Source organism: Centrocercus urophasianus, unplaced genomic scaffold (genome assembly GCF_019232065.1).
Source record: "Centrocercus urophasianus isolate 14NV4802_14NV808 unplaced genomic scaffold, USGS_Curo_1.0 seq_11, whole genome shotgun sequence".
In the NCBI taxonomy this organism is placed as follows: domain Eukaryota; kingdom Metazoa; phylum Chordata; class Aves; order Galliformes; family Phasianidae; genus Centrocercus; species Centrocercus urophasianus.
Genome location: NW_024884253.1, coordinates 69793571 through 69805643, shown reverse-complemented (window position 1 = coordinate 69805643; position 12073 = coordinate 69793571). Strand labels below are relative to the sequence as shown.

Here is a 12073-nt window from a genome sequence, read left to right as displayed (position 1 = left end):
CTGTAAGGGCATACAACAATGCCATTTACTTAGTTGCATGCTAGCGTGGATGCAAGCCTGATGAGACACTCCTGTGTCCCTGATGGAAACAAACCAAGAACTCTTGGACTAGAGTAAAGAAGAGAGGCACATCAACTGGTTGCCTGTATGATGTTTCTTGTCATTCTTATATGAAACTTTGACAGTGAAGAATGATATGGACAAGAAGCATGAGTACTATTGATATCATAAATAAATTATTTTGATACTTCCTCTTTCCGAATTTTCAGTCCACCCGAATTTTTTTTTTAATGGCTTTATTACACAGTGCTGGTGTGAGTGACAAACAAAACTTCCCTTCCCCAAATGCCACCCTTTCGCTACTCCTTGGCAGTTCTACAGAGTAGAACATGACTGAAATTGATCTCAGTGTTGATTCCTACAGTTTAAGCCAGCTCACTTCATTCGAAGATCAGAACTGTATGCTGGAGACACACATCACCATACAGAAACTAGTGAAATCTAGAGGCCAGGTGAGTCCTTAATTCTGGAATGGTTTGTCATTCTATCATTATTCTTGCAAACTACTATGTTTGCTTTTCCTACAGCATGGCATAGCGTTCTGAAAGTACAAAGAATTTATATGAAACAAAAATTTATATGAAGATAATGGTAATTTGATTTTCTGGTTAATCAGTGTAGTGTCCCAATAAAGTTGGGAGTGACTAAATGGGAGGCAGCTGTATAATGGGATTTACAATGAAAACGCTGACAGATCTTTATCTCTAGTGTTTGACCATTAGTCAGTAACCTCTGTACAAAAGCAAGTAGGTCACATGCTTGGCAGAAGCTGAAGTTAAGGTTGTTAGAAAGCGGTGAAGGGGACCAGAGGGGGGATATTGTTGCTCTTATTTAACTCCATTCTGTGATTTAACTTGCATTACTTTCTTCATGGAATCAGGAAAAAGAGATTTCAGAAATATTTCAAGAGATCAAAAGAGAGCCTCAGTCATTAAGTCTCTGTCTACACTGGTTGTCAGAAAGAAATAAAAGATTAGCTTTTTGTATCCTGTAAAGTACATCTAACCATATTTCGCACTATGGATATTGTGTTGTTTTCTGCAGAACAGGAGCTTCCTTCTTTGTCCTGCAGCCAGTTAAAAAAACAAAACAAAACAAAACAAAACAAAACACAAAAAAGTATCTGCAGATCATTCCAGTTACTAATTCCATTTTGGAACCCCATGCTTAATTTTAGGGTTAGTATTATGATTAGTAAAGGAGATTATTTCAACCGTAGTTATTTAATTACTCAATGGTTATTTCCAGACTGTTAAACTTTAAAAAAAAAAAACAAAAGAAAGAAAGAAACAAAAACCAAAACATAACAATGATCTACAACCTAAGAAACCAAGAAAACAAATACACAGAAACTGCAAAACCTTTCTCAGCCATTCAGTTATATTGTTCATTGAATTATCCAATTTCTCTGCTTTCTTGAACTGCCAATCAGTTTAATTAGATCCCCTCCCACTGCAGCATGTGAGAAAAATGTTGCCATTACGACTCTGGTCCCATTACCTGTGAGTGTGAAAATTAACAAGTGTAACAACTTTTCAAACACAAACTTGCAGAAATGAGACTAGCCAGCAGGACACCAAGCCAGTCGAAGCAATTAGATTTTCTTTTAAAAGAAATATTAAAAGTAAATAATTCCTCTTACTTTTTAATTTAATTATCGATCTTTCAGATGTTTCAAGTACTGAAGTCAGCAACAAGTTTCTAACAGTGGGACAAGCCAATCAATGTCAAATCCTGATTATACTGAAGAGAATTTTTATATAGAACCCTCACCTGTTTGGCACTTCTTTCGAACACCACATACTGTTGGCATTGATCAAGACGTCTTTTACGCATGGTCCAATAATGCAGCACACGGTTCTCCCGCTGGAAGAGTTCATTCAAGATATCTGAAGGAATAAAAACAGTTTCACCAGAGGTTGTGACAACCAATTTTGAAATAACATCAAAATCAGTGGCAGAAAGTAGCTTATGCTGTAGAATGTGTAATGCGCTGTTTCTAACGCTCCGTTTTGCTCTTTGTCGTGATGTTTTCCTTTGTCAATACTACTTACAGAAATGTTGGTTAAAGAAACTAGAGATGTAATTAAAGCCTATTAATAATGCCTTTTCTTCATCCAGATGCTTTTCATACAGGGCCTGCTACTTATACAGGACTTCAAAATGTATTATGACAAAGATAGTTCTTGAAGAATTTTCTCACAAAGAACGAGCATACACAAGTAATGACAACCTGCCTGGGGTTCCAAATTAACCATAGGAAAGAACCCATTTTTCTTAATATCCAGTTTCTTACAAAGTATTTAATACATGCGGGTAAATATGTAACCATAAGTCACTACAACAACAAGCACGACCATCACAGCACAATAAAAACACACTAAATCACTAAATTTGTAATTCCTCTTGGAAAAAACAAAACAAAACAAAACAAAACAAAACAACAAAAAAACCTAACAACAGTGTAATTGAGTATGCTGACTTGCTCCAATATTAGCATTCATCGGGCCTTGATAGAATCTCCATGTAATCAAATACTTGTATCCACACTGCTATTCCATTCCTGAGTATCAGAAGCTGTGCAGCTTTGAGGAGTTAATTACTGTTATCCTGCAATTCCCTGTACCTGACTTACAAGTTCTTTGATGGCAAAGGGTTTTTGCTTACAATATGCTTAAGATTTTATCTGCATTCTGCTTCTTTCATGATTATTGTTTTTCATTTCAAACAAAGCAGTTTCTTGTGAAGCTCACTTTACCCACTGCTTCTTTCAGAACAGCAGCCCTAGCGGATTTGGTAGCTACTGCAAACCCAGACAGCAAGCTGGAATACGGTGAATAGGTAAGCATAAGATCTCTGCTAGGTGATTCTGTCAGAAGTGAAAAAAAACCCAAGGGAAAGTCTCTAACACTTGAAAGAAACAGAAAAGACTTAAAAAATAAAAATAAAAATTGAAAAAAAAAGAAGGGAAAAAAGAAAAGGAAAAAAAAGAGACCAAAAAAAAAAAAAAAAAAAAGAAAAAAAAAAAGAAAAAGGAAAAAAGGAAAAAAAAAAATAGGCTCATTCTTCACAATCATGCTTTACTTGTTTTTCTACTGACACCCACAGTTGAATATTTTCCAGAACTGAATGGAGAGTCTCATGTGCCAGGTATCACAAAATCTCTGTATCTCTCTACCCCAAGGTTCTAATCCACCATGCCTTACTTGCAAACAACTCCGAGACCAACCATTTAACAGTTAAACTCAGAGAAAGGGAGCCTAAGGGGAAAAGCATCTCTACCTATGGGTAACCTGGGACCAGTTACAATTACCTCCCACTGCCTCCCCAAGGATTATAAAACCTGACTGCACTGCTGCCAATACCTCCCCTCTTGGAAATACCATGGTTCCATTTGACACAGAGCACCGAGATCACCAGATTCCAACCAAAGGCTCTGGGTAACTGCAGCCAAAGTCTTGCTGGGCAGGCTACCCTCAAACTTGCCTCAACTGATCTGTCCCTTTGCCAAATCATGCGCTGATCTGCAATGAGCAACACTGCCTCACCTGCTTTCTCTGTTTCACTTCTGCCTTAGGCCACATCTGAAATGTTTGCATAGAATATATGCTAGATTTCTGGGGGACTGTCATTATATTATATAATACCCCCAACTAGACACTATATAAAAAGAAACATCTTGATAATGACGCAAGTGAAGTAGTTCTGACACTCAGCAAGAAAGGTGAATTTAACTAATTGGAACAGCATTTGTTCTGTCAGGACATGATGCAGATGGCAAGCCAGTAAGAGACATTTGGCTGAGTCCCATTAGTGTTACTACCGTTAATTTCTTGGACTGACAAGGAACAGAAAAAATATTCTATAAAATACTCATAGGAAGTTACAGAACATAGACATTTAATATCAGATTTAGATGAGCAACTCTATTTCAAGGCTTCTGAAGTACTGTTGTTATTTTCTACAATTCCAACATTTGTTGCAAAACTAAGTTAGTTCCTAAGTTTTCAGCTTATTCTTCAGGTTCTTACCAGCTGAAATCTCTCAGAGCCTGTCTCTACACATCCTGCCCTCTCTATCTAAAAATATAATCACCTCTAGACAAAAGTTCCCTCATCAACCAATCCAATCATGAATGTTCAGCTGCAGCCTGTGTAGCAGAGGTAAGAAAGAAGCACATAAAATTAGCAGCAGCAATAAAGATGAAGATGATCCCTTTCTGAGCTTCCAGCAATTGTCACTGAATTCATCTGCCATAACAAAGTCTCAGGCTACAACTGCTTCCTAAAAATTGGCTTTGGCAGGGTGTCTGATACAGAATTTGAGTTGCTATAACTACATGTCAAGAAAATTATTTACACTGGTATGAAGGGACAGAATGACAACTTTCAGAGTTCAGTATCTATTGTGACTAGTTTTCTATGAAGAATGTGTTTAGATAAACTTTGTTTAGATTAAAAAAAGAATTCTTTTCTAGATACCTTAGTATGCATCTGGGAATAAGGATCAAGTGTGTCACTGAATAAGGTACACGATGTTTTGTAATCTTTTTCCTTTTCTTTTTTTGTTCAGCAGTTTTGCAGAAATTCAAAGGCTACTCCACTTTATCAACTGTTCTAACGCCTGAATGTTCTGACCACAGTCTATATGTAATTTCAAGAACATCTGAGTACAAGAGCATGTAATGATCCTGCAGAACTAACGCGCAATGTATTTTTCCAAGATGAAACAAATGCTTAATTCTTTTTAAGAATTCTCCATCTGTTTAGAAAGTAGATTAAAAAAAGACTTTTATTTTACTTACTTACCTGGCTGAACAGGAATAGCAGAGCGAACTTTCAAATCACTTGATCAGCTACCAGTATACCATTAAGATCCCAAACAAAGAAAGCCTTGCTAGTTTTATCTCAACTCTCAGAAGCTTTAGTTCTCAGAATTTTATTACATGGTTTTGGGGGGTAAAGAGTGGAAGAGCACATCATTTATTTTTTTCCTACTTGGGAACTTTTTTTGCTTTTCTATTTTTTAAAAAAATTCATCACAAACGTTTTGAACATACATCATTCATCTAGGATTGTAAATGTACACAGAACATACACAACACTGTAATTCTGAAATATTTTTTTAAGGACATTAACAAAGACTTTCCTACCTTTTTCTCATTTGAACACATTTATCTCTAACAGAGTTACTATTTCTGCACAAACCACTTTTGGAACTGAATCCTATAGAAGTTTGTCTACAAATTCTAAGATTTTTTTCTTACTCTCAAGAAACACTGTAGCAACAACTTACTGCTTCCTATTTGCTTCAGTTTTGTTTACTAGTACTAGAAGAGCTAAGTGACACGTCCGCCACAATTTTCTGTTTTTTAATATAGTCTGCATGTCTGCAGAGGTTTTGTCTTACAGAGTTTCTAAATGGTGGTATCTTGGGGATGGGGTAATCCTTTGCCTTATCTGCATGTGAAAGCTTCACCTCTCACAATCCGATTATTTCCCTAGAAATATCCAACATACTATTATCTCTCTAAAAGGAAAAATTCAACAGAGGGAGATTTTCAATTTGAGCACCATTGAGATACATGGATAAGCTTAACACAAACTGTTTTCCTGTTCTAGGAAAAAGAAGAAGTGACCACGTGTCCTTTTCTGATAGAATAACAAAATGATTTAGCACGGAAGTGATGTCTGGAAGTCATCTACTCCAATCTCATCTTTGAAGCAATTAAAAATTTGCAGAGACAAAGATTCCACTACCTCTCTAGACTACCTGTTCTACTCAGTGCTTTCTCACTCTCGTTGTAACATTTTTTCCTTATAGGCATTCTTATATATCCTTTCTGCAACTGTTTCTTCTGAGTTTGGCTCCATCTTCTGTGCAACTCCCCTTTAGGTAGCTGCGAGCAGCAATTAAGACAACTAGATTTCTCTGTTTCTGAGTCCATAGCATGGCCTGAGCCATAGTTTCAAAATGCATTAAGCAGAACACAACTAGCATATAAGTGATTAAAGTGCAGCATTTATTACTGAATATCTCTCTCCAATGTCTGTTCTTCCTACCTCACCCATCACTTATACATATCCTATCAATTTCTGCACTTTTGCCACTTTCTCCCTTGAAGATTTCTCAACTCCTTTCCCCACAACACAAGTTACACCTCAGTGTTACACCATGCTGAATTACCCCTAACAAAAGCCAGGCTTCACGTAATGGCTCTTTCCTGCATCACCATTGCTACTACTTACCTGCACATGAAATTTGAACATGATGCTGATAGGACAAATTGCAAGAAGATTACACGTAAGAAGGGATAAATTCAGAGCAAATTAATGTCAGTATAAGAGAATTTGATGACCAGAAACTCTTTGCAAGTGTGAGAACAATTTTAGTTACTTCATGCAAAGCCTGACAGAACCACTTCCACTTGTGCAGGCATCAGTCCCCCATCACCAAACACACCGCAGCATATGGCGATCAGATTCTTTAGAGAGAAAAAGAAGAAACCCCTTACTTTTGACTTGCTGTTCAGGTGCCTTGATGTGTGTCACCATCCCTGGCATGTTTACGCTATTCCTGTGCAGGTATTTCAGGAAAACATCAGCATTCCTCCGGGCCAGCGTGCAAGCCTAGAGAGTCAGCAGTATTACTTTCTTTGAAGATGCACATGTAGAAAACCACAAAGATATGAAGGACCTTCCTCTCTCCCTCTCCCCCTTTTTGTGCATATCTCACTCTCTACACTTTTAAAAAGTGCTGCTTTTTAAGTTCTCCTACAAATAAGTCAAGATAACCAGTAAAACCATTTCCCCAACAAACAGCAGTTAATCCTTACTTACAAACAAAATAAACAATTTTTATCTGAAGAGCCTAAAAGCAATTACCTCTAGAGCTTTCAGCATGACTCAGATATCACAGAGAAGTTTGTTTTGTGTATCTGCCACTTGAAATGATTTACTGCATAAACAGAGTGCACGTGCTTCTGACATCACCTGGATATGCTTAACATCCACCAATGTTTTAGACAATAAACGATGGCTCTGCTGAAGTGAAACCAAAAGTGCTCAGATATGAAGACATGCCCTTTAAAGGCCTTGAGAACTTTCAGTCCTCACTCAGCTCAGCTGCCTTCTTCATCTTAATATACACCAAGTACTATACGTGGCCTGACTGTCTTATTTCTAAAAAGCACAACATGAAACACAGTTTTAAAAGGTTAGATAAATGTTGCATAGTTATATCCAGTAATGAAGATATTAAGTCATTTCTCAAATTATTTTAACACAATACTGGAAAAATCACATGCCAGCAGCTGAAAGATATATTTGGTAGCATACTTGGAGCTAAGTTAGTGTATTTTTTAATGTTACCATCCATTCATTGAGAACAAAAAAACTTTCAAAAAACTGAGTTATATACTGCGAAATCTTCCAAGGTGACACTAGGAAAAAGACTTTGGTTATAGGCTTAGTTATGCTGCTTTACAAGCATCCATTAGACTTTTACTCAGCATGATTAGTAGCCCCTTCATTAGAACATTAGACAGATTGAAAACCTTTCACTTATCTGTAGGTTATTAGAGAACAGCCAACTATTCCCAGATGCTTGTCTAGCAATTTTCTCCTTCTGTACTGGTAGTTCAAGTACATATAAGAGTTGCACAGGCAGCTGTAATACTATATAACTGTCACTTCTTTTCTAACGCATCAGCTTTTAAGTATTTTTTTTTAGAATGACAGTTGCTCAAAGCAGTGATTCTCAATTCCACTTCAGTCACAGTGGGAGACCTGACACCTACTGAAGTTCAGCAGGAAATACTTTTATAAAACTGGCTACAATTTTATGAACTTGGCTATGTTCTCCTAATCACCATCAGAAGCAGTTATCATGCCACTTCTGGCATCTTTGCAGCTCTGGACATATAGCTAGCTTTTAACTGGGCACTGCACTGTTGCTTACTGCATACATTTCAGCACCATAATTGTGAGTTTTCTAAGACACAGAAAACAATGAAAAGTGAAAAAATATACCTTTAGGAATGCCTCCTTCTGTTCCAAGTGTTTGCTTATCATGGGGGTAACATGATCCGTTTCGGAGTTGGGACCCAGCTTGTCTGCTCCCCCACACCAGTCTTCTTCCCGCTTATACTCTTGCTCCAGGCTTTCCAATACACTGCACACCTATCAGGCAGAAGGAGTTCAACTCACATATAATTCAGCACAACAAAAATTCCTAATTCATTCCTAATGCAAGAAAAAAGAATCTGAAAACCAATCTACCCTATACACATAACTTAGATTCAAACATGTTCTAACTGGGATTTAAAGGAAGGCAACAAACTTAGGCTTTACTTTTACAAGTGTTGGCCTTCCTAAGTGCATTTGCTGAAGAGGCTCTTTCTAATGAAGCTGATTTTCTCCTATCTCTCTATCTGTGCAGTATAGGATGAGCATCAAACATTATTACAGAGGAAGCAGCCTTACCAACCTCCTCACTAACTGACCTGCTGACTAATCAAATTAAATTGATTCTTCTCTAACTTTCATACAAAAAACCACAATAATCATCTGAAATACCTCCTTTAAACCTCCGTGCAACTTGCTTATGGTTTAAGCAATATCTTGATACAAACAGAAACTCAATTAAACACTCATACAGTGCATTTCATTTTGGAAACGTTTTACAAGCCTTTCTTCAATTAAGAATCTGAAGAATGTTAAAGGGGAGAGAGACAGGAGAGGTTGACAGAGATTTGAATCTTCACTAATAACTACTGCACTTCGCCCTTGGTAATGTACCTTCTTCGAATTTTGCTAACTGAAGCAAACATACCCTGACCAAATACTGTAGTCCATTAATAGTTACCCCAATTTGTGTACTGTTTATTTAGAAACACATGGTTTGTGTTCCTAAGGCAGCCGGGAAAATAATTTGCTGTTTGCATTTTTTGTAATAAATGAGTAAATAAAAGTGAATATAACCAAATCTAGTTAACTAAGTCTTCTAGATAGTGCTGCTTTATGCCACAGTGAAGAATTAACCAAAGCTAACAGATCAAATAGCATTTCTGTACCTGTTCAGAAGTTTTATAGAAGGCAACAGAGGCATTCACAAGCTTGAGACGGTCCTCCATCTTGAGCATCAGTTGTTGCCAATGGGAAGCAACCTTTTCTGCACACTCCCTGATCATATCCATGTCATAGTGATTAGCCTGCAGCATTGCTTCTGCTTTCTGCTGAACCTGAAGGGCACTTTGATGTGTTTTCTGAAAAGAGGTGGAATTCAGGAGTTCAGCAGGGCAATTGAGTTCATTTTCTTGAAGACTGCAAAGGCTCACATTTCCACTCTGTCAGTGACACTTCTATACACATACACTCATAAACTAAATAGAACTGCTTAATATTAGTCATTGTACAACTTCACTATGCCAACAGAAAGAAAATAAATCCTATGGAGATTAATCAGTAAATCAACAGCGATTAGCTGCCTATAATGAAAACTACTGCATAATATTCAGTCACACACCTCATATTTATGTCACAAATTTCTCTATAATCATGAATTCCAAGTTGATTTTCTTTTCCTTCAATATGAGGATGAGGGAAAAAATAGAGATGGAAACGATTTATCTTATTTCGACTTGATTGCTATTTCTGTCCACAAAGCTTTAAGGCAGTCTATTGTGCATTAGTATTAAACAAAGGTGCAAGCACGTAGAGCTTCATTACCAGCAAAGTTTTCATTTTAGTTCTCTGTGTAAACATACACTTGCCTAAATTCTTCAGCATTAAACTATACTAAGCATGATTATATCTGAATCCAGAGTGACCCAAAAACCACAGAATTCAACGTTTCTCATCACCTATCCTTAAACTGGTGAAAACCCAAAGGTCATATGATTTTTATACTTAAAAGTTACCAAAGCTCTCAAAATGAGGGTACACGTAGCTCAAACTGTAAAAAACAGAGAGTAAAACACAGAACTTCATAAAAATTGCAGAACATGAAACAACTACTACAAGACTACAAGAATAATTTTCCAAACAACCAGAACATTATATTTTCAGCTAAAGTTCTTTAAAAAGAACATTACATCCAATCAATGTCAGCACAAGTCCCTCAACAGTGCATACAAATTACTAAAACCATGTTCCACTGATTAAGAGCTCTGCATAATTTTTGTTCAGATGACCAATCCAATATATTTAGTTTGAAATCAAGGCAGGGGGGAGGACACATGGCCAAATTTCAGTAAAATCTGAACAAAAATGGAAGCATTAAAAGACCATATCAGAACATACACACACATTTTGATTTTCTAAAATAAGAATACATAACACTGATATGTGCAGCTTCGTTTATTCTCAACATTAATAATTAGCATTATATTATTGCAATAAAAAGGGGAAACATCCCTTACATCTCCGTAGTGCAATGATATGCAACACAGAAATTCTTGGTGACAGTCACTGAAACAGTGCTTTTACCTCTATTGCATGTTGAAACTGCTCGTGTTCCCTCTGTAACTGTTCTGCCTCTTGCAAAGAGCTAGCAGTGATAAGGCCAGCGTTTAACATCGACTCCCCATTGCGGATCCAGCCCAAGACCTGTAACAAAGGAAAAGACCTTGAAATGCGCAGTTCTGCTGCCAGTTAGTAAGAAAAGCATCACTGACAAAAACATTTATGGACAAACATGGTTCTCAAATTGTTGACTAAATAGTTTACTACCTATATTCTCACAGTCAATTATACATTCAATATAACACAATGACATTCACTAGAATAAAGTGCCTGTTTCACTTAGCTTGTGTCTTTCAGTCAACCATAACACGTTCGTGATTTCAGTTTTTACTGAAGCAAGGTTGTGTTTTCTGAATGACCTCTGGAAAACAGGATCGAATTACAAATATTTGCTGAAGAGCCAGAGTCGGTAACAAAAATTGAGGTCATGCAGCTTAGTGAAAATAAAGAAAATAATTCCAAATACTGTTGAGAAAAATGCGACTGTTGTGTGTTTTCTTATTGCTTGAAGATATTTGATTTTCAGCAAGTGCCTTCCTGACTCGTGCACTAAATACAGAAGAATTCCATGGTGGAGAGAAACCTCAAAAAATCATACAGCACATTCCTTGTCGACAGCATGTGTAACCTTAAGGCCCCTCCCTCTGTGCATTTTCATTATTTGGAATTTCAGTAACAGGCATCCCACACTTTCACCAGACATTTTTATCATGAGTCTTCTTCCTAATGTCTAACTTTCGAATCTCTCTTGCCTAAATTGTAGCTCACCTGGTTTATCCTGTCTACAAAAAAACAATAATACAATTACGTTTTATCGCCTTCAGCATCATTTTTTTCTCTCCGTCTCCTTTCCCTCAAGAAAGTTATTCTACTCTTTCCTCTAGGCACCACTCATCATTGACCCCAGAGTCTTCAACCACTCCCGTATGAGCTTAGCTTCCTAATTTTTCTCACTAATCTTTTTATGAGCTCTCTCCAGCTGATAACTATCACTCCAGTCAAAAACTTTCAATTTCTGAGTAAAGCTGGGCATAATTCAGGTTATTCACTGTTGTCTGTGAACTCTTCTGCAAAATTGTTGTCCCGTGCTATGTTTGTTCAGCTGATTATTTCTGCAAGTACACCATGCTCTGTATTTGTCTCTAATAAGATGCATATCCAATGTGCAGCACAATTCTGCATCAAGTGCATCAAGACCATCTTACACTGCAATTTGATGTTTTCCAATAAATGTATCTTTTCCATTTTCATTTTGCTTCATCTTCAAAAGCAAAAGCATAATCTCTGCTCCAACATCAGATTTTCTATCTACAAACATAAGCTTCTGGCCTTTTCTTATGCAAGGAAAGGCTTCCAGATCACAGCACAGGGCAAAGAGGGCCATGAAAAATACTGGGAATCTACTTAAGACACCTAGGAGTTGCTAGCACTCAAGGAAACAAGCCAAGGCAGGCATCAGGAGCAAGAAAAGGGGAAAATTCCTAGGAACT

At 37.1% G+C, this 12073-nt stretch overlaps 1 protein-coding gene across 4 annotated transcripts in view; it reads right to left on the bottom strand.

The window, feature by feature from the left end:
• TRIO (trio Rho guanine nucleotide exchange factor) overlaps window positions 1-12073 on the bottom strand; it is a 224023-nt gene that overhangs the window by 88230 nt on the left and 123720 nt on the right. For all 4 annotated transcript variants that reach the window (XM_042808742.1, XM_042808744.1, XM_042808745.1 and 1 more), the window contains 5 exons: window positions 10548-10667; window positions 9134-9325; window positions 8091-8240; window positions 6575-6689; window positions 1834-1949 (listed from right to left, as the gene is read on the bottom strand). In XM_042808742.1, the coding sequence (XP_042664676.1) occupies window positions 1834-1949; window positions 6575-6689; window positions 8091-8240; window positions 9134-9325; window positions 10548-10667 (693 nt within the window). The remainder of the gene's footprint in view (window positions 1-1833; window positions 1950-6574; window positions 6690-8090; window positions 8241-9133; window positions 9326-10547; window positions 10668-12073) is intronic.